General features: G+C 57.8%; 1 protein-coding gene across 1 annotated transcript in view; it reads left to right on the top strand.

Moving 5' to 3' along the window:
• Positions 1–21,366, top strand: part of COL16A1 (collagen type XVI alpha 1 chain) — a 47,885-nt gene that overhangs the window by 19,065 nt on the left and 7,454 nt on the right. Inside the window, exons 38-62 of the mRNA XM_054571520.1 lie at positions 903–947; positions 1,039–1,065; positions 1,807–1,866; positions 2,049–2,096; positions 2,229–2,282; positions 5,651–5,704; positions 5,916–5,948; positions 8,318–8,434; positions 8,525–8,566; positions 8,660–8,746; positions 9,373–9,417; positions 10,332–10,376; positions 12,108–12,161; positions 12,659–12,712; positions 13,212–13,265; positions 14,795–14,839; positions 14,966–15,019; positions 15,311–15,346; positions 15,675–15,737; positions 18,050–18,121; positions 18,305–18,358; positions 19,193–19,237; positions 19,428–19,472; positions 19,786–19,839; positions 20,285–20,338. Coding sequence (XP_054427495.1) covers positions 903–947; positions 1,039–1,065; positions 1,807–1,866; positions 2,049–2,096; positions 2,229–2,282; positions 5,651–5,704; positions 5,916–5,948; positions 8,318–8,434; positions 8,525–8,566; positions 8,660–8,746; positions 9,373–9,417; positions 10,332–10,376; positions 12,108–12,161; positions 12,659–12,712; positions 13,212–13,265; positions 14,795–14,839; positions 14,966–15,019; positions 15,311–15,346; positions 15,675–15,737; positions 18,050–18,121; positions 18,305–18,358; positions 19,193–19,237; positions 19,428–19,472; positions 19,786–19,839; positions 20,285–20,338 — 1,341 coding nt within the window. The remainder of the gene's footprint in view (positions 1–902; positions 948–1,038; positions 1,066–1,806; positions 1,867–2,048; positions 2,097–2,228; positions 2,283–5,650; positions 5,705–5,915; positions 5,949–8,317; positions 8,435–8,524; positions 8,567–8,659; positions 8,747–9,372; positions 9,418–10,331; positions 10,377–12,107; positions 12,162–12,658; positions 12,713–13,211; positions 13,266–14,794; positions 14,840–14,965; positions 15,020–15,310; positions 15,347–15,674; positions 15,738–18,049; positions 18,122–18,304; positions 18,359–19,192; positions 19,238–19,427; positions 19,473–19,785; positions 19,840–20,284; positions 20,339–21,366) is intronic.

Below are 21,366 nucleotides of genomic sequence, written 5' to 3'. Positions count from 1 at the left end.
CAGCCCCATGTACCATATCTTTTCTGTATTTGTGGATCCCTAGAGAAATTCCAGTTCCAGTTTGGGAATCACGGATGGATTCCTTCGAGGGTGCGCTGGAGCTCACAGGGGCCAGGGACTGGCCCAGGTCTATATAGCCAGTCTGTATTGCCCTGCAGAGCTGACCGTCACAGTCCTTTCCTGTCTGTCCCAGGGGCTCCCAGGGTAAAACGGAGGTAAAGGTGAAGGTGGCCCTCACCCTTGGGGACCTTCCAGTCCCATGTGTGACAGGGGCACGTCCCACAGGAAGGCAGCCATCAGAATGCCCGTGTGGCCAGGCTGGACTCCCCAGAGCCGAATCTCATCCACGAGGCTCCTCAGTCCCGGCCCCGCACTCACTAGCTATGACCTTGGGCAAGCGACAACCTCAGTTTCCCATTTCTTGTTGATAGAATAGGAGCTGCAATAGATCAACTGAGATAACCTTTGTGATAGAGAGAATGTGTGTCCAACACTGAAGGGCAAAGGGGAGAGCAGGGACTCCAGGCCTCACAGGCCTGCTGCAGTCGTGCCGTTGGGTCTATTACAACACTTCTTTCAGCCTCAGTTTCCTCACCTGTAAAACAGAGCAGCACCGTCCTGCAGGGCTGGGGTGAGGATTCCGTTCGGCGTTCCCTGACAGGCGCTTGGCCTGGAGTCTGACCCTCACAAGGCGGTCAGGGAACGCCAGGCTTCTTCCGCGTTTCCCCTCTCCTTGTCACCTAACGTCTCAGTCTTGTCCTCTAGACCAGGGGCACCAGGACGCGCACCAGGGGAGCTGGCGCTCCTCCTCTTTGTCCCGTAGCCCTCCCTGCAGGCAGGCCAATGGCTGGCTGCTAGTGGTGTGGCGCTAACCACTGACCCTGGGCTCTCTCTCTCTCAAGGGACCTGATGGGCAGCAAGGACAGACTGGACTTCCAGGGATGCCAGTGAGTACAAGGTCTTGAGGCAACAGGAAGCCGCAGCTGGCCCTCCCTCCGCACCTTTACCTACTCACCTTCCGGTGTTTCCTCCCTGCAGGGTGAAAAAGGATCTCAGGGAGAGAAGGTCAGTCCCATCCCTCAGGGGAAATTAGCAGCCCCTGTCGTCCCATCACTACGTGCATGCTAGTGGCCCTGGCCTGGAAAACGGATCACCCTGGTCTCCTTGCCTTCCACCAGCTCCCTGGTCCCAGAGAGCAGGAGCCCCAGTTGCTCCTCGCTTTACCCGGGTGTGACCCAGGCCCCTACTGGGATCCCAGGAGACCGAGGGAGTTCCAAGATCCCCGCTCGGGGCAGGGGGCAGCTGCATTTTCAAATGGACATGGCCGCTGAGTCAGAGGATAGGGCAGGGACTAGGTCAGGAAGGACTGGCGGTGAGAGGGCTGAGATGAGAGGGACCGGGAGAGAAGGGCTCAGAAGCCAGGCCAGGCCAAGGGGAGCGGGGCTGCCGCCGTGTGGAGCTGCCACGACGCCACTGGAGGCGAGCACACCTGTGCTGTAGCAGATGGCAGTGAATAGCAGCAGCCCTTGCTTGGGGGGTGCTTGCCATGGGGCAGGAACGCTACATGCACCAATCTATTCCATCCTCATGACAGCCTCTGCGTTTGATATTACTGCCCCCACCTTCAGACGAGGAGACTGAAGTTCTAGTCTTCGAATAGACTCCCCAAGTGCACAATCATAAGAGGCAGGTCCTAGATGGAAACCCTGGCCTCTCCATCCCAGGGCCTGTGCCACCGCCCAGCTGTCAGTTTCCAGAAGGTCCTCCATCCTGGCCCTCCTCTGACAAAGGCCCCTGTCTTTCCAGGGGGAGCCCGGGGAGTGCTCCTGTCCCTCCCGAGGGGACGCTGTCTTCTCTGGCATGCCGGTAAGTGGTGCTGCGAGCCTTGCCCCCAGCCAGGGGGAGAGGCCTGGCTTCCCGCCACAGCCCAACATGCAAGAGCCCCGCAGGGCTTTGCACCCCAGCCAGCCGCCTCCCCACGCAGCCCTGCGCTTGGTGTGGACGTTGTCTGTAACCTCTCCCCTTTTGCGACCCCCACTCCCACCCAGGGTGCTCCGGGACTTTGGATGGGCAGCTCCTGGCAGCCGGGCCCGCAGGTGTGTGTCGCTTGTCTCCTCTGTTTCTCCTCTTGTCCGCCAGTGCCTCTCGGCTTGCCCAGGCTCACGCTGCTGCCCCTGGCAATGGGGCAGGGCTTTGTCCTGGGTCTGATCATTTCTCCTCTCCCTCAGGGTCCCCCAGGTGTGCCCGGACCACCAGGCCCCCCTGGAATGCCTGGGCTGCAGGTAAATGGGGATACGAGAATGAGTTTGGGAGGCAAGGCACACATTCTGTGCTGGGCCCCAGGGTGTGCTGTGCCCCTGCCGAGCACATAAACCTGTCATTTCTCACTCCTCTGTGCTCCTGCTCTCCAGAGCGGCGTGGGGGCCTCTAGGGCAGGCTGTGAGCACCCCCCAGCCTGTTTTCGAGGAACATTGCGTTGTGAGCTAGCCCAGGCACCCTGCTGACACCCATGCCAGGCCCGGGCCTTGGCCAGTTGTCAGGAGCCCAGAATCTGGGTCAGATAAAACATTTTTTCCACTGGTACAGAGCTCCACCTGTTTTTTGCACACCTGCTATTTTCCAGGGACTGGGTTTGTTTGTTTGTTTGTTTGTTTTTAAAATTTAGATGCTGATGATAAAACTGTGGACAAAAATAAAAATCCCTGTTCTCTTGGAGCTTGCATTCTAGTAGAAGGGACAGACAATGAACAAGATAAATATATAAAATATAGTATGTTGGGAGATAATACATGCTAAGGAGAATGAGAAAGTAGGGAGTGGGGATAGAAAATGGGAGGAGGACAGGGAAGAAATGTGGGGAAAATGTTGAAGAGAAGGTAACATTTGAACTAAGACTTAAAGAACATGAGGAGTGAACCGCACTGTCCTTTACTCCCGTGGGAGAGCAGTTCCGACAGAGAAAGCAGCAGGTGCAAAGGCCCGGAGGAGGGGACGTGCCCCCTCTGGCGAGGAGGCCAGAGATAACGAGGAGGGAGTGGTTGGAGTTGAGATCCCCACTGCATTGTGATCAGAGTGTTCATTCCAGAGCCGGGCAGCCTGACTTTGAGTCCCAGCTCTGCTATGTGCTAGCTGTGTGATGCTGGTCAAGTTACTTACCCTCTCTGTGTCTTCAGTCCTTCATCTGTTATGCGGAGATAATTACCACATGTACCTCATTGGGCTATTGTGAATTTTAAACAAGTTAACGCATGCAAAATGTATAGAACTGTGGCTGGCACTTTGTAGGTGCTCAGAAGGCATCCACCTTCGTTATGATAACATCTACAATTATTAGTTTACATCCATTCTCTCATTCATTGGAGCCTTACACCAACCCTAGTAGGAAGGCAGCGGTGTCCCTGAGTCACGGCTGGGCAAACCAAGGCTCTGAGAGGCGAAGAATCTTGGTTGAGGTCACCCAGCTAGGGGTTGGTGGCGCTGGATTGAGCTTCCCAGTGCAGAGCTCTTTCTTCTCCCCTGTGCCGCCTCTCAGGACAGTTCCCCAGTGGTTTGCGCACCAGGCCACCTTTTCCGGAGCTCCCAGCGGGCGCAGACGGTGGCTGCTGCATGTGGGCTCTCAGCTCCTGAAAGAGTGATTTCCCCCTGAAGAAGGAGGGCAGAATCCCATGGAAGCATTTTATAAACCATGTATTCTCCATGGCCCTGGTGATTTGGAGGTTTAACCTCCCCCCCCCACACACATGCACACACTCCCATTGCTGATAGGAGTCTCCACTCTAATCACAGTTCTCTCTGTCTCATCCAGAGGCAGATGTAGAGCCAATTCTGGGTCGCCTTGGGGCAGCTACACATTTACCAAGTGCCTGGGCTTCCTGCTACACTCCTGCCGGGGAACAGGAATCTGTCTGCAGGGAGCTTGCAGTTTGCTAGGGGAAGCATGACAGCCATTTCACAGTGATCCACTAACCAGCTCACGCTGATGTCGGGTGAACCGTGCCAAGGCGTGCTGGGGGAATGAGGCAGAAAGGCGTGCCTGCTGAGCCTGGTGGCCCCCGGCGCCGGAGTCCTCCTCCAGTGCCAGTGCTGGAGACAAAGCCGAGGCTGCCACTACCAGGCAGCTGCCCTGTGCCCGGCAGGGCGCAGTCCTGCCCCCAGGCTGGCTCATCTCCTGCAGCTCCTCCTTCATGTTCAGAAACTGGCTCAGAGATAAACGGCACTTACTGGTCCAAGGCACTGCTTGATTTTATCATGCAATCCTCACCCTTTTTCCAGAAGAGGAAACTGAGGCACAGGAGTTAAGAAATGTGCCCAAGGCTAGAGAGCTAGTAGACAGTGAGTAACTAGCTGTTCGCATCTGCAGTGGAGCAATAGGTGGGCCTCTGAGTTCTGGGAGGACAGGAAAAGAAAAGCCCAATAATCAGGCTTGAACTCATACGCGGGCAGTGGAGAGTGGAGCAGGGGGTGAATAATAATTTAGGGCATAATTATAGTTCACATGTTCAAGGTGTTTTCCCTTTCCCAAGCCACTGGTCTAAGCACTTTACCCACTGAGCTCATTTAGGATACAGAATGAGCAGGGCAGAGCAATGACATGTCGTGCAAGAGGAGGCGGGGAGGCTGACATGGGGCCTGACCCAGACCTGGTGGCGCCTGGCCTGCAGCAGGGTGGGCTGGTGGGAGAAGGCGCATGTTCTATTGCTGGGAGCTGGGACTTGAAGGGAGGCCAACTCAGCGCGGGCCCAGGAAATCCTGTGCCGGGAGAGCAGGGTGAGCAGCGGTGTGTTCACGCCACATGTATTCCATGCATGCCTCCTCCCTGCCGGGCGCCAGGGATTTCAAGGGGAGCATACCACCTGCTTCCACGGAGTATTTAATACACATATGCATGTGGAGAGTCTGCAAGGGGGACAGAGAGTTTGGGGGGCAAACATTTCACGTGAGCATTCCATGTGCCAGGCTGTGTACTAAGCTCCTTACAGCTATGGTCTCCTTTTAAGCCTCACTGTAAACTAACCTTGTTTTCTAGATAAGGAAACTGAGGCACAGAGGTTGTTCCTTTCACTAACCAACCTGCCAACAGTTATATAGGAATTGGCACCTAGTTAGGCCCAACTCCCCAGCCTCCCCTTGCTGTGTGTATGAGTGCTCTTGGGAGTGCCTTTTGAGAAGGGACGCTGGAGTGGTGGCTGAGAGGGGAGCTGAAGCCAGCTCTCCTCACTCGGAATCTCACCCGTGCGCCTTGTTGTCCTGTGCCCTTGGGCATTTACTTACCCTCTCGTGTTCTGTTTTTAAGATGAAGATAACACGTAGGTCACCAATAGAATTGTGATGATTCATGAAGAAAATATAGAAGGACTTAGCACAGAAAGAAACAATGGTTACTTACTATGTAGAAGATCCTCTGCCCTAATTCCTAACTTCCTGTGACACACGGGGAAAAAAACACCCTATTGGTCTGGTTTTGGGAGTCACCCCCTGCCGGGCCTCCTCAGCTTTTCTTACAAATGCATCTGGGGATTTTGAGCTAAGAGTACGGGCTTGGCTTTGCAGGATGAGGGAGAGGCAACAGGGATGGTGGGAATGAAGCAGGGTGCCCCGTGGGCTGGGAAGAGGAGTGGGCCCACTCACTCGTGTCTCTTCCTGGCTGCAGGGAGTGCCTGGAAACAACGGTTTGCCTGGACAGCCTGGGCTGCCTGCAGAACTGGTAGGTACGGGCCAGGACTCTCTGTCCAGCTGCCTCCTGCCCTTCCCAGGCTGCAGTGGCGTTGGTGGGGGTGGTCCCTCTCCTTTCCTTCTGAGGCTGGGAGAAACCTGGATGGCACGTGGCTTTCCAAGGCTCCACCTGGTACCATAATTCTCCTTCCCCTTTTTCTCTTCCCTGCCCACACCTGAGCCCTCTTGTCTGTCTCTCGCAGGGATCCTTACCCATTGAACAGCACCTCCTTCAGGTAAGAGATTAAGAGGGAGGGAGTAGGGACTGGCGGGGGTGGCAGAGAGAGCTGCTGATGGAGCTGTTTGTGGGCGATGTGTGCTCCAAGCACGTGTAAGAGGGCCCAGCACGGTGCCCAGCCGCTAACAAACCCTCGGTCAGTACCTGCTGAGTGACTGTCTGAAGGAACCCTGAGAAGTGGTGAATGCTGTTGGCAGTTCCAACCCCAAAGCCAGTGAGGCCCTCTACTGCCCTGGTCACGCCAGGTCAGGGTCCCGCAGCTCCCAGAGCGGAGCAGGGACCAGGGAAATGCACTTGTGGGATCTCAGGCCTGCCCACCTGTGTTGCATTCTATGGTAAGACTGGGTGTGGGCCTTGAAGAAGGCTTTAGCCACCTCTGGGCAATCCAGAAAGAGTCCAGGAAGGAGATGGGATTTGAGAAGCAATCCTAGAGAGGAAAGGGGACTTGGAGCCTAGAAGCAGAGTCAGCCTGTGCTGGGGCCTGCAGGCAGCATCAAGATCACACCCAAGGACTTGGCTTGGTCTGGCCTCTCAAGATGAGCTGAGATTTCCCCTTGGGAACCAAGGGTGACACAACCCGTCCTTGCTCAGTCGCCTCGAGAGATGAGACCTGAGCTTTTCTCTCCTCCAGCTCAGCTGCATCCTCAGAGGTCCCTCCCAAACTTTGGCCACCAGAGCCCCCTGTCCTGGCCACCTTCTAGCACTGGCTAGTCATGCCCTGGTTGTCCCACTACCCTACTGGGTCCTGGTCAGCACAGCGTGGGGACTGCCTGTCCTTGCCCTGCTCGAGACCAGCGATTTCCAACCTTTCTCACCTCATGGCACACAAAAACTAATTTTAAAATTCTGCAGCACACCAAAAAACATATTTTTTGCTGATCTGACATAAAAACAGGCATAATTTTGATTCATTCACACCGGACGGCTATTGTTGTGTTGGCTGTTGTCATTTATCATTTGACAATCCAAGGGAAAAGAGGTCAGTGCCCCCGACTACATAGCCAGGTAGTGCATATTTTAAAATTTCTTGCAACACAACCATTGAAAATCGCTGCTCTAGACTGCGGATGTCCCCAGAAGTAGCCTGAGGCCAGGTTAGCCCCTGGCAGCAGCTGCATGTTGGATCGCAGCGGGGTTGTGGCAATGAAACCTCAGCTCTTCTCTCTTAGGCTTCCGGCAACCCAGGGTTCCTCCAAGTGCCGCCCCGGGCAAGTGACTGTGAAGCTCCCGTGGGCTTAACGTTTCTCTCTGTATCACGGCACCTGATGGTTTCTCAACCAAGTGCTCTGCAGAGGGCCCTGAGCAGTAATCTGGAGAGGTGTCAGATGGCGCCCGGGGAGTGCTGACCAGGAGCCCCTGCAGCCGCATGCGCACACAGCCCAGAGGAAGCCTGGGCCTGTGGGCCGAGCAGCAGCTCAGGCCTCTGACCAGCCAGGGTGTAGTCCGGGCTCCCCCATCCCTTAGACAAGTCACGCTGTCTCTGAGTGTCAGCTTTCTTATCTCCACACTGCTTATAAGATGACCTGTCTCGCTGTGCTGTCAGGCTTCAGTGTGATAATGTGCACAGGCCTATTACCATAACTGGCACGTGGGTGCTGAGCAAATGACAACTGTTATCATTCGGCTTGGCAGGGAATGGTGAGGGTGGAGCAGGGGCTCCCGCCTAGGGGTTCACGGATACCCCACCAGGCCCTGTATAGACCCCAGGCTCCCCAGTCCTCTGCAACTGTAGTCTACTTTTTTACTAGTGGCTTTTATTTTTCTGGGAAGAGGATCCATAGCTTCTGTCAAATCCTCAGAGGTCTCTGTGACCCAAAGAGGTTAAAATCCTCCAGTAAGGGGAGGGTCTCCTTGTGGGGAAGACTGCCAGGTCCAGCAAACAGGAGTCTATGATGGCTGGGACCCGCTGGGGACAGAGGGCAGGCTCCGTCCCCGAGGGCATCTGCAAAAGGCCCGGAAGCTCGTGCGGCTGCTTCCTCTGCTCCTACGGAAGCTGTTCGGAGCCGGCATTTTCAGCCTCAGTCCTCATGGCACGTCCTCACAGTGGGTGCAGGTTGCAGGAACAACTGGGACAGATGGTCCCTCAGTGGGCCCTCTGCCTCCTCCCACATGCCTGTCTGGAAAGTGGCTTTGACGGGGTCCCACCAGAGCTGCTTCTTGGAGGAAACTCAAAGCCAGTGTTGGGCTGGGTCCCCTGAAGATGGAGCAGAGCTGCTGCGGAGACGTGGCTGGGGAGCAGGAGAGCGTGGGTGGAGGACTGCATGCCAGGCAGGGAGCCCAGACTGAGTTCAGACAGGGCTTCTTCCATTGGGCCCATCCCGGCCATCTGAGACTCATGTCCCATTGTCTCCCGCTTTTCCTTCTCAGAGCCTCTGCGGGGACTGTGGCCAGAGGCAGGCGGCCCACCCGGGAGCCCTCCTGCAGAAAGGAGAGAAGGGAGACCAGGGCATCCCTGGCGTGCCAGGCCTTGACAACTGTGCCCGGGTAAGTAGGAGGCTGGGCTCAGGGGTGGCCTTGGTGCAGGGAGAGCTCCCAGTGGCCTCACCTGACAGAGCCTCCCATTGGCCCTCACAGTGCTTCGCCGAGCGGGAGCGGCCCAGAGCTGAGGAGGCCCGGGTGAGTGGGCCTTTGCCTTCTCTTCACCGCCTGCCCTGCGCCCCACAGGGAGGGGCCCCAACTGCTCACTCCCGCCATCTCCATCCACTCCAGGGAGACAACAGCGAGGGCGATCCGGGCTGTGCTGGGAGCCCCGGCCTGCCCGGTCCCCCAGGGCTGCCGGGCCAGAGAGGAGAAGAGGTAAGACCAGGAGCTGGGCCCTCATCCATGCAGTGACCCTTCGTTCCTGAGGGTAGTTTCATTCCTGCCAAATGTCTTCTTGGGCCCGCCAGGGGCTCCCTGCCTCTCGGGAGTCCTTCAGGGGTCTCCGAGGACTCAGGTCAGCTGGTGCCCCGGACTGCTCTGATGTCGTCTGCTCTCCTTGCGCACTGGCCTCCTCGCTGCTCTCGGTCCACGGGACACTCTCCCTCCCGGGACTAGCTGCTGCCTCTGTCTGCATCACACTCATCACTGTGTGACATACTGTATATTTCCTTCATTTAAGAGCATTCCACGGGTATCTACTGAGCACCAGCTACATGCCGGCCCCTGTTCCATTTATTACCATCCACCTCCCCGTTAAAGGCTCAAATTATTGTGTTTTGTTTATTGCTGTGTCCCCAGCACCTGGACCAGTGCCTGGTACATAGTAGCTGCTCAGTCAATATGTGTTGAATGATTGAGTGAACTGAATGAAAGGTTTAACATCAGCGTTAACATCCGCCGCCTATAGACTCTGGCTGCGGTGAGCCAGGAGGAGGGCCGCCGAGACCCCGGCTCTGTGGGGCCTGGGCCTCTTCATCCATTTCCCTTGGCTTCCTTTGCAGGGTCCGCCTGGCATGAGGGGCTCCCCAGGTCCTCCAGGCCCTATTGTAAGTATCCGTGGTCTCCTGGCCTGCTTGAGAAGCTCTCAGAGGGGTCCTAGTGCTTGGACACCATTTTGCTGCCTTGTGTCCAGGAAGCTGCACAGGGCAGAAAGAGGAAACTTCCACTGTCCGCTCCTTTCTCTCGTCAGAGCATCTATGGGGACCATGGACTGGCACCACCAAACCCCCGGGGACTGGCCTGCTCTGCCTGTGGTCCTGCTTAGACGGGGCCCTCTGTGGCGCCTCTGTTTACCCATCCCCATCCCTGCTGTGCTTTACATAAGGGACTCAGGCTGCCCTGGGCAGGGGGGTGCTGAGGCTGCTGGCTCTTGGTCTCAGCAGCCAGGAAAGCATGTGGCAACCCTGCCAGATCTCTCTATGGCCCCCTGACACCATCCCTACGGGGGCCAGGAGCTGAGGTGGAGCTGCCCTGCGCTGCTCTGTAGGACCATCTCTAGGCCGAAGGCCAGACCAGGGGCATCCTCCTGGGTCCTCGGTGGTGATATGGCAGGAAAATAGAAGTGATTAGAAAAGGCCGGGAGAATTGAAAATGCTTTCTTTGGAGAAAAAAATGGCTGGTGGGAGCGATCTTAGAAGCAGGAGCCACCCACCTGGGGGCTCTGGAGGTCAGGTAACAGGCATGAGAGGCTTCCACCCCAGCAAGGCGGTTCGGTTAGACTTGGGAAGGCTTGGGAAGGGCTGCTTGACTCCGGCGGCTGGTTCTCATCTCTGCTGATGGCGGGGCCCTTCTTCCTGGAGCCAAGGGGAGGAGCACCCATCTCTGGGCCAAGACTTCCAGCCAATCTCTTCTCCAGCTGCCTTGAAATATTCCCGTGACCTGTCCCACGACCCCTCAGCCCCAGACTGTGCCCCAGAGAGACTGTGCTTGTGAGATGTGACCTGCCTGTTTCTCCCACCAGGGCCCCCCAGGTTTTCCTGGTGCCGTTGGCTCCCCCGGATTGCCTGTAAGAACCTAGCGCTGCTCAACCTCCCCTCCCCTCACCAGCCAGGTCTCTGTGGCTTTTGCTTGTCTCCTTCCCTGTCGTGCCCTCACCTCCATCCTCCGTGTTTGTCGTTGTCTCCTGCAGGCATGGTAGCTAACGACACAGGTTCCCTGAGGTCCCTGCAGCTGGGACATCCTCCTGGTGTCTGCCTTCTTGTCCTTCCCCCTCTGCCACTGATCCTGCTTTCTTTCTCTTGTTTTCTTCCCCTCTACCCGCCTCCCATCACTTTGTTTCCCTTTTCTCTCCCACAATCGCACATCACTCCCCGTAAGTCCTCTGGAGCTATTTTACCTTCTTATTTTAAGCTCGTGCCTCTAGGGGCCCTCATTATTCCTCCCTTCTCACTTCTGCCTCCTGCTTCTCCCACCTTCGGTGTTCACTGAAGATTTGCTGAAAGTCGTTCTTGGGGTCCTGCCAGGCGCCTGGCACTGAGCCTGGCAGAGATGCCAAAGCTTTAGGGCTTCACATTGCAGGCTGGCACAGGTTTGCTGCCCTGCTGCTCAGCAGGACTGTCCAGAGGCACCCCGGGGACCAGAAGGTGACTGCGCCTGCACCTTTCCCATCGTCCTGGAGGAAACTCTCAGCTTCCTCCTCTTCCTTTCCTCTTTCTTGGCTCCAGTCCCAGTCTGCTCTGAGGCTGGACATGGGATGCCAGCCAGTTGGGTTTCTGAAAGTCGGGGGCCCCGCCCCTGTGTTCCCGGCATCTTGGTCCACTCCTTCTGCCAGGTGTCGTTAATTGCTCTGCCTTCATCATCGTCGCAAGTGTGTTTGAATCATCCCCATCCTCACTGTTGCTCTGGGTCATGGAAACTAACCTCCTGTTTGTCAGATTTTGTGCTCCTGGGGCCTGGCCCCTCTCCTCCCTGGCCGGGCGATGAAGGCCCAGGGAGCAGGGGCCCTCCTTGTCGCAGTCGCATCTGTCCCACGCCCTCATCCTGGCCGGACCTTGTCTGTTTCTGCTTGCTTGGGTGAAGGGGCCATCTGTCCGTCTAGCCATCTGTCTTGTGTTGTGGAAGGTTTGGGCGCCGTCTTTTGTGGGCACGAGGGAGAAGGGGCAGACGCGGCCCCTTAATGGTGTGGCGAATGTGCGAAGGGCAGGGTGAGGAGTAGGGGTGGGAACTCTGGCTTTGATTGACACTGATATCCCTTTCTACCCCCAAAAGTGACAGGGACTGCTCTGGAGGGAGCCTTCCCATGTCTCTCCCCTGTATCCCCAAAAGAAGGTGATTTTGACTGGGGGAGGGAGGGGGACTTGGACAGGTAAGTGCTGTGTATCCAGTGACACATTTTAGTGGGAGCATCACGCTAGGGACACCTCTCATGACAGTTGCCATCACAGGTGGAGCACACATGTGTCACTCTCCTAAAGGTACCCCCCAGACAATTACTATAGTAGGGCACACCAGTGCCAGTCACCTGCCTCAGAGGTACCCTCTGGGAGTCACCCACCTTGGGGGACATATCTCTGTAGTTACCTGTCTTAGAGGCTGTGCTTCTGAGAGGCATCCATATATGACAGTTACCCCTCTAGGACACATGCCCTATGGACACCGTGCTGGGGGCCCTAGAGGGCCAGCAGCAACCCCCACCTTGGCCTGGAACAGAAACAGAGGGCTGCGGGGCATGGGCAGGAGTCAGGGGCTGGGTGGGGCAGGCCCTCCCCTGCAATTGCTCATGGCTTTTCTCTCCAAGGGTCTTCAAGGAGAGCGCGGCCTCAGGGGCCTGACGGGAGAGAAGGGGGAAGCGGTAAGAGGAGGCTGGCACGAGGAGGGGGAGACGGCCCCGGGTGGCGGCTGCGTGGGAGATGGGAGGTAGACGCTTGCTTTTGAAACTCTTGCCCCTCAGCCCCGATTCCCTCAGTATGGGGGTCTTTACGCCATGATCAAAGGAGGCCAATCTCCATGTGCCGCAACTCCCTGTAAGGGACAAACACCCCTGCCCCCTGGTTTCCACCAACGTTCCTGGTGGCTTTTCTCCCTTCCTCTTGCTGCAGCACTAGCAGCCCCCTCCTGCTGCCCCTCTGTGGTCCTCATCGGCCCCTGCCCTGGGCCCTCTCCGCTGGCTCAGCTCTCAGGGGCTTGGTGGGAGTCACGGCCTAGTGAACCTGGGCCTTGGGGAGATGGCTGTAGTAGGTGGGTGCCTGCTGAATGGCAGCTCCAGGTATTGTGGCTTGGGCCAGGCTTTTTCCCAGGAGGGAGGAACAGAAATGTTAGGGGGCTGATCATGTCCACCTTTCTTTGCAGGGTGCTCCAGGGCAACCTGGCTACCCAGGTGCCATGGGCCCACCGGGACTGCCTGTGAGTAAGAAACCCTGGCTCTGGGGTTGCTGGCACCTTGGGGTGGCGGTGAGGAGAGGACCAGGCTTGGGGGTCCCTCAGCAGCATTTCAGCCCGTGCCTCTGCCAGGCCGCCCATGCACACCCCCTGCTGGAAGTCCCCTTGGTAGTATGGCCTGGTGCCACCATTTCGCTGTAGGGGCTCAGTGCAGTCACTGCACATCGAGGGCCAGATCTCGGAGTGTCCTGGGAGGCTGAGACCTGGCAAGACTGAGATGTGCTTTGGTTGGGGGGCAGGGTGTTGAGAGTTGGAGGGACAGCGCAGAGGTGCCACCCCACACAGGAGCCTGCTGGGTGGGCATATCCCTTCTTTCCACTGAGGGTCACAGTGACAGGTGAGGAGCAGCCACCTCTCCTCCCAGGCCATCCAGGTACCGGCTGCAGGCTCCACCCCTCACATTAGCGTCATGACAAGCAGGCCACGGGCCTAATTCCACTCTCTCTCTTTGCTCACTTGTCAGGGCCTCAAGGGAGAGCGCGGCTACACTGGGCCCTCAGGAGAGAAGGGAGAATCGGTGAGTCTGCATCGCAGCCCAGTGCAGGGGTGGGAGCAGGGCTTCAAACAGAGCCGGGCCCTGCCTGCCCCTAGAGATTTTCCCAGGAGCCTGTCGGAGCGGGGGACACGACCCCTGATTCCCTGCCCCCTGAGTCACTCCAGCTGCATCTCAAGCAGTCAGCTCAGGCTGGTGGCTGGAGCTGTGAGGAGAATCTCAACAGGATTCATGGAGTCAATGGCGCGGGTTGCCAAGGGGAAGGGGACCAGGAGTCAGTTGACAGGAGACCCCCCACTCCCACTCCAGCAAAAGCAGGCTGACGGGGTGGGCCCGAGATGCCCGGGCCTGGGATCTAGACCCAGCTTGGCCACCTGGCCAGCTGCACCCTCACAAGCCCAGGTCCACCCTTTGCAGAGCCAGGCCTGCGCTGAGCGCAGGGGCTGGGCTGTTGTCAGAGGAGGACACTGAGGCTCTCGAGGTGACGTGGCTCCCGCAGGGCCCCGCAGCTAGTGAATGAGTTAGGTTGCAGCCTGCATGCAACCCTGAGTCTGTTTGTGATAAACCTCCCAAACCTTGCTCTTACCTTCCCCCTCACATGTGTCAGCGAGGCCCCAGTGGGTGCGGCCAACCCCGCTGTGCATTTATTCAATAACAAACATTTCTCATGGGCCTGCTCAGCGCCAGGCTCTGAGGGTGCTATGGTGAATAAAACAGGCAATTGAGTCCCCTGCCCTCATGGAGCTTACATCCCAGTGAGGGAGGCAAATAACAGATGAATAAACAAACACATACAAATAATGAGAGAGAGACCGATGAAATTTGGAGAGGGGCAGGAGCAGTGGGCTGGACTGTTACACAGGGTCAGGCAGGCCTCTGAAGGGGTGGTGTTTGAGCTCAGGTCTGAATGAAGTGGGGGAGGGAGGCTCATGGTTGTCTGTACTGGGGAACCTCAGAGGGAGAGACCATGGCAGGGGGCACTGAAGGAGCAGCTTTGAGCCATATAATGATCTAATGATTGAGAGACCTAGAAGGGGTCAGGGAGTGTAGGGCACGGTAGGTGGAGGGTACAGTTGTGCAAAGGCCCCGGGTGTGGATGTGGAGTGTGTTCAGGGAACAGCGGGCTGACCAAGCGAGGCAGAAGATAAGAAAGGAAGAGGGAAATGAAGGGGCAGGGCGAGGGGCGGGGGGTCAGCACTGGATCACAGAATACCTCAAACCCAGCGCTGGTGGCAGGTGCGCTCCTCATTCGGTCGGCAGACGGGAGCCATGGAAGTTTTTGAAGCAAGAGCATTACAACCCAAGCTGTGCTGAAGAAGAGATGACAGCCAGTTGCCGGCTGGAATGGAGTGAGCCAGGAGGGGGCAGGACTAGTTAAGAGGCTAGTCCAGTAGCTCAGACAAGAGAGGGGAAGCCTGAATGGACCAGGGGGAGGAGTCCTGCCGGCTTAGGCAGGCCTCCCGCCACGTCTCCTGCCTCTGCTCCCTGTCCCATCCTCGCACTGCCCACTTCCTCCTGTCAGGGTGATGGACTTCTCTCTTCTGTGTCCCCAGGGCCCTCCAGGATCCGAAGGCCTCCCAGGTCCCCCAGGCCCAGCGGTGAGTAAGGGAGGAGCGGGGAAATGTGGACCTGGGGACCCCTGGTCCTGGCCCCTGTCCTGCCCTGCCCTGGTATCTGAGGGTAGGAATGATGAGTTCCAGCTGCATTGTCCTCTGTGATGACAGGGTCCCCGAGGAGAGCGAGGACCCCAAGGCAGCTCGGGTGAGAAGGGTGACCAGGTGAGTGGCTCGCCTTTCTGACCACAGCGGATGGCTGGGGGAGGTGGGGGGTGGGGATGGGGGGCTGGGTCCTCCCATCGGTGGGGACCAGCGCTAGCCTCCCAGCCCCAATCCATCTCGAGGTGTAACCTCCCACCTCATGCCCAGAGCCTCACCTGCTGGCCATCTTGGGCAGAGTGGAAGGCAAGGCCTCATGTCTAGAAGCAATATCACCCCGTCACTCTTTCTACCTCCTGGCAAGGTAGGACAGGAGGGGCAGTGCAGAAAACTGTCCCCCACTTCTTCCCGCAGGGATTTCAAGGCCAGCCAGGCTTTCCAGGCCCACCGGTGAGTGGATCAGAGCCCGCTCTCTGATGTGATCCCATCTGGGAGTGGGGCAGGCCTGGCCAGGCCAGACTCAGCAGGACGGGCCTGTGCAGGGGAGGGAAGAGGCACGGGAGGAACAGCCTGGGTGGCCAGGCCTGATTCCAGGAGCCGGGACCTGGAGAGCAGGCCTCCTGGGTGGGCCCCAGCCCAGCCGGCCGGCGGACTCAATGCTCCTGGATGGCGTTTCTAGAAAGCATGAACAGCAGTAAAGCACATGCAGCAGGAAGAAGGCGGGGGAGCTCCCCCTCCAGCCCCATGTTCATTCCTGCCTGTGCTTTTGTTGATACAGGGTCCCCCTGGATTCCCAGGCAAAGCTGGAGCACCTGGCGTACCCGGCCCCCCAGCGGAAAAGGTGAGCAGGACCGCCGGTTGGCCATAGTCACAGATCTGAGCCACTGGGCTCCCACACCCCTGCTTTACCCATAGCGGCAAGCCTTCGGAAACCCAAGAACTGCCTCAGTCACATCCAGGGAGGGGAATGGGAGCCCTCCAGGATGGCCCCAGCAACTCCCATCCTAGCAATGGGGCCCCAGGGCAAACCAGTGGACTCCTAGGGATGGGCCCAGAACTCCCGCCAGCCTCTGAGGCCAGGTCCCTGCCTGATGGAAAGGGGTGGGTGGGAGCATGCAGAGGGGCGTAGTGAGAGCTGGGAGACTAGGATGTGACAGGCCGGCCGAGGCCAGCTTCCTCTCCTCTGGGGGAGGTGGGGAGTCGAGGGGAGGAGGAAGCCTGCCGGCCCTGGAAGCCCCAGAAGTCCCACAGCAGGGAGGACCCTGGGCATTTGCCTTCTGGGCCTGACAAGAGCAGGAAGAAGCTATCCTGGAGGCGTTGTCCCCAAGGGCCCAGAGAGTGGCCTAGTGACGAGAGTGGGAGGGGGCAGTAGTCTGGGCAGCCCCCACACTGACTGCCCCAGGTTTGGCTTGCTAAGCTGCCCTGGTCTGGGGAGGGCTGATGTCCCTGTCTCAGCCCAACTTCTGGGCTTCTCAGATGTGACAGGTGGGTGGTGTAATGAGGCCCCAAGATGGCTTGTGAGCATCCTCGTGGGGACCCTCTTTCATTTGGGAGCCCACCCAGCACAGCAGAAATGACTTGTAGAAGGGCTTGTCTTGGCCTAAGTACTCACTGTTCAAGTAAGGAAATGAGGCCCAGATAGGCCAGGGCATCCCAGGGGCACGTAGCAAGTTAGAGGCAAAGCTGAGACTCCCCTCCCAGCCGAGCAGAGCCCCCCAGGCTTCCCAGAACCAGTGCCTACCAGCCAAGGTCGAGGCAGCTGTGGGGGCCACCCCCCTGCCCTTCTCTGGGAGGGACCTGCGTGGCAGCCACTGCCAGAGCCCTCTGTGCTGGCTCTACACTCCAGGGCTGCCTACTTGCCTTAGGTGGGTCATTGCAGACAGTCCCAAACCTCTGGCCAGGGGTTGGCCTTCCCAGTTCCCTGTGGAGCTGACATTTTTCTGGGGCTGGGCTGACCCCTCCTGGTGGCTGGTGGCATTGCAGTGCCACCCGGAGCTCTTTTTCCTCTCTCTGTGCTGGGGTCCCTGCCCCTTGGCCACCCCACAGAAGCTGCTCCAGAGCAGCGGAGGACGCAGCAGCCCTCTTCACGGAGATGCCTGCCTCCCGCCCTTCTTCCGTAAACACTCTAATTCAAACGGCAGTTCCCATCACTCCCCTTCTTTGAAACTTTAATGGCTCCCCAGTGCCTGTAGCAGTAGTTTCCGCTTTATTTTGTAGTCCTCAAGTCTTTCCATCACAAAAAGCTCATGTGAGCCCTCAATCTCTAAAACAGATACAAGTGGAGCTTCCCTGGCTAAGGCAAGGGTAGAGTGTCCTTGAGTCCCACCTTCTGGCCCCACTTTGTGCCCTTAGCCCAGAGGCCGTCCAGGAACCCCCACGATTCTGAGGAGTGCAGTTTGAAAATCACAGGTCTTTTTAATAAAGTTGAGCATGGTGTTCAGGGCCCACAGCCCACCAGGCTCTAACGTCTCCAGCCTCCTCTCCCACCCAACACACAGGCTCCCGATACACCCTGGGCTAGGCCAGGCACATGACCACTTCCAAGTCCTCACCCCTCTCTGAAGTTCCGTCTGGCATGCCCTCTTCTCCCTCCCTGCCTGTCCAAACTTTGGACATCCTTCAGAGCCTAGCATCCGGGGACACTTCAGTGATACTTTCCCTGACCCTGGCCAGAGTGAGCCTCTCCTTCTGAGCTCGCAGAGCGCAGGGACTCTTGTCTTGCCCCTGATTGTGAGCCTGTGACTCTCACTGGACTGCAAGCTCCTTGAGAATAGGAGCCACTCTGCTTTCATCTTGGAGAATCAGAGGCTAGATAGTGCTTGGCGCCTTGTTGGGACCGATGTGAATTGACTGCCTTTAGTTGACACACGCTTCTGAGCACCCACCATGCCAGCCCCCGGTCAACCCTAAAGAAGACACTGGACTTCATAGGCTCTGTCCCTTCCTCTCAGAGCAGTGAGGAATGCCTTGCAGATAAAGATGGGTCCTCCTGGGGGAGTGGTGTGTGAAATATACCTACTTAGCCCAGAACAGAATGGGGATCGGAAGCCAGCTCTCCCAACTTGCTATAGTCACTGAACGTGTAGCCCAGGGCCTTGTTGTCTCCAGCATGGGATGAGGCCCTGCTGACTTCCTTGGGGGGCCTGTTTCCAGGGCAGTGAAGGGATTCGAGGCCCGTCAGGCATGCCTGGTCCCCCTGGACCACCAGGACCTCCCGGAATTCAGGTGAGTGTGTGCACCCTTAGCCTGACAGCCGTGGGTTATATGTGCCTAAGCATGTGTGCACGCGCGTGTATTTGGTAGGGCTGGGAGATGGGTGAGAGGTGCAGAGGCTGGAGGGGCCAGGCAAGGCCTCCCCCTCTGAGGGTTCCAGCCTAGCATGTGGAAACGCCTCTTTCCCGTTCCCAGGGCCCTGCCGGCCTGGATGGTCTGGACGGGAAGGACGGCAAGCCCGGCTTGAGGGTAAGATGATGGGCAGGGATGGCCCCCACCCCCCACCCCCGCTTCTAAGAGCCAAAGTCAAGGGAGCCCTCAACGAAGGGAACTGAAGTGGCCCCCCTCTGTCGAGGGTGCCCGCCCGCTCCCTAGGTCTGCCTCTAGCCCAGCCCCCCTTCCCCCCTTGCACCTGACCGCCTTTGCATCTCAGCTCTCCGGTAGCCTTAGCCAGCTTGGAGGAGCTAGGCCTCATTGAAGGCAGGACAGTGACATGAGTAAATTCCTATCTAGAAACTCAGACAACTGAAGGGACTAGCGTCCCTTGGGGCCCCACTTGTGTCGGGTGCCTGGCTCAGAGCCTGCACAGGCAGGGTGGCCTGGATGGTCACAGCAGCATAAGGGACCTGGACTCTGGCCCCATCCGCAGCTCCTGCTGTCTGGAACCAAGGCTCCCAGCTTGTGAGTGGATGGATTAACCCAAGGGACCCAACTAGGCTAGTGTCATTAGAAACCAGATTGCAGACACAGAAGAACTAGAGCCAGCCTGGCTCCTTGGGTCTGATTTTGCTGGGGAATCTGAAAGGGGTGGGGTCATGGCAAAGGGCAGAGCATCCAGGTCAACCCCATACTGTACACAAAAGAAGGAAAACTGAAGCCCAGAGAATGAGATGGGACTCAAGAAGGGGCCACGGCCAGCCAGGCGCCGAGCCTGGCAGGGAGTCTTTCCTCTGCCCCCACAGGGCCTCCCTCCACCCTGGGACAGCTGGGGGAGGGGCGGGAGAAGGGAGAAAACATTGGTGAATGAGTTGGGTACAAGCTGGACAGAGCTCCTGTCTCAATGCCCCTGATCTCTTTCCCTAGGGAGACCCCGGTCTCACTGGCCCACCTGGACTCATGGGACCCCCAGTAAGTTGAGCTGCAGGGAGGGGCTGGGAGCTGGGAGGTGCCAAAGCTGAGTCGGTGCAGCTCTGCCTCGGTGCGTGGGGCAGCTCAGACCCTCTATATGTTGGTCTAATTTGTTTAACCTGAGGAAGGAGGATGGGAAGGGGCCTCTGGTAGAGGTGTGGAACATGGCAACTCCCTGCCTTTTTTCCAGGGTTTCAAGGGGAAACCGGGACTTCCTGGCCTCCCAGGACCAAAGGTAAGGGCCTGGTGACCTCTGCCAGGCAGGTTTTCTTGGCTCTTGTCAAAGCTTGACCCCAGGCAGATGTAGCATCCCAGACAGAGTGGACATACCACCTGACCCTTGGCTGAGATGCCATCCCAGCACCGAAGCCTCCTGAGGCCACTGCTGCCGGGCAGGCTGCGTCAGAGCTTCTCCCGTCTACCAGCCTGAGGGTGTCAGAGAACCTCGGGTCAGGGCTGGGGCACACGGCCGGGACCTTGTGGTGTGGGGCCAGCTTAGGGAGGAGCCAGGTGGCAGTGTGGTATCTCCAGTTCCCTCTGTCTTTTAGGGTGACTGTGGGCAGCCGGGTCCCCCGGGGAGCAGCGGCCGGCCGGGAGCGGAGGTAAGCGCTGGGGATCTGCCTCTGGTCAGCCCCCGGGCTCCGCTGAGCTGGGATGCAGCCACTTCCTCTCGCTCACTGGTGAAGTGGCTGTCTTCTCTCCTTGGCCTGCTTGGGAAGGTTTTGCCCAACACTGCACATTTTGTCTTCTGCCCTCCTCTTAAGGGTTGTAACTGCTTCCCCTTTCTGTGTGGTGTTGGGTCACTAGCCTACAAAGGCAGGGCTTGGACATCTCCGGCTGGGGCCTCTGCTTTGGCTCTCTAACCATACTCACAGGGAGGGCTGGTGCCCTGGAAGGCCCTGGAAGGCTTAGGCCTGGGCCAGGGCCCACTTTGGTTCCTGGGACTATTGGTGTTCTACCTGCTCTTCTCAGCCCTCTTCCACCTAACAGCCAACTGTGTATAATTCTGTTTCTATGTCTTTTCTTCTTTTTTCCTGGCCCCTGCAGGGTGAGCCTGGTGCCATGGGACCCCAGGGAAGGCCCGGCCCCCCTGGCCACGCTGTGAGTTCACTGTTTTTGTCTCTGCCCCTACAAGAGTTGGGATTCTGTTGGAGCTGGGTGGCAATAGGAGAGCTAGTGATAACCTGACCGTGGGCGCAGCCCCCAGCTGCGTAGAGCTATGAGGGGCTTTGGCTCACTCAGCCCAGTGGTTCCCAGGCTTTTTGCCATTTTCTTATTTTCTGGGTACATTTGAATTTACTTATCAAACAAAGATCATTCAGTTATTCAGCAAATAACTATTGAGCACCTGCGCCACACCAGGCATGGTTCCAGGCTTAGGACTAAGGCAGTGAGGAAAACAGACATGCTCCCCTGATCCCAGAGCTTCTGTGCAGGCACAACAGACAGACAAACTAATTCAGAAGTGACGTGATGTCACAGGGCGGTACTAGAGGTGACTTGAGAGGAATCCCTGACAAGAAGGAGCCAGCTGTCCAGCAGTCTCGGGGAAGAGCTTCCAGGTTGCGTGGGGGGGGGGGGGGGGGGCGGGAGGACAGGTGATGCAAAGAGCCTGAGTCGGGGAGGGGCTTGGTGGATTTGGGGAGCCCAACATCATCTTGGCTGGAGTGGAGTTCAAGGAGGATGGGAGTGGACACTGGAAAGTTGAACTTGGAGAGAACATGATGCAGATGGTGTGCGGGCAAGGGCGGAGCGCGAGTGGAGGTGGGCAGCAAGCGGGGCTGGGTAGCGGGGTAGCAGTGCACAGATCTGGCGTGTGTTTAGAGGCAGAGGACTTGCTAATGACCTGCATGGGGTGGGGATGCAGGGAGGAGTAGAAAGAGAGCAATCAAGGGTGACTCCTGTGTTGGGTAGCTGGGTAAGTGGGTGGTCTATTTACTGAGAGAGGACAACTTGGAGAGGACATTTATTAAGCAATAATGGATTTTCCATGTATTTTACCCATAGTAACATAGATGACTGCCAATGGGCGCCTTTGATCAGTGCGAGTGTGGCAAGCGGGTAGAGTTTCAGAGAAAAGCAAATACGTACACTGGCTTTTTATTGCAGCCCTACTGTGGCTGGCTGTA

Source organism: Pteronotus mesoamericanus, unplaced genomic scaffold (genome assembly GCF_021234165.1).
Source record: "Pteronotus mesoamericanus isolate MK-2021 breed Mesoamerican mustached bat unplaced genomic scaffold, CSHL_Meso_final contig_221, whole genome shotgun sequence".
Classification (NCBI taxonomy): Eukaryota; Metazoa; Chordata; class Mammalia; order Chiroptera; family Mormoopidae; genus Pteronotus; species Pteronotus mesoamericanus.
This window is presented reverse-complemented; position numbering and strand designations above follow the sequence as displayed.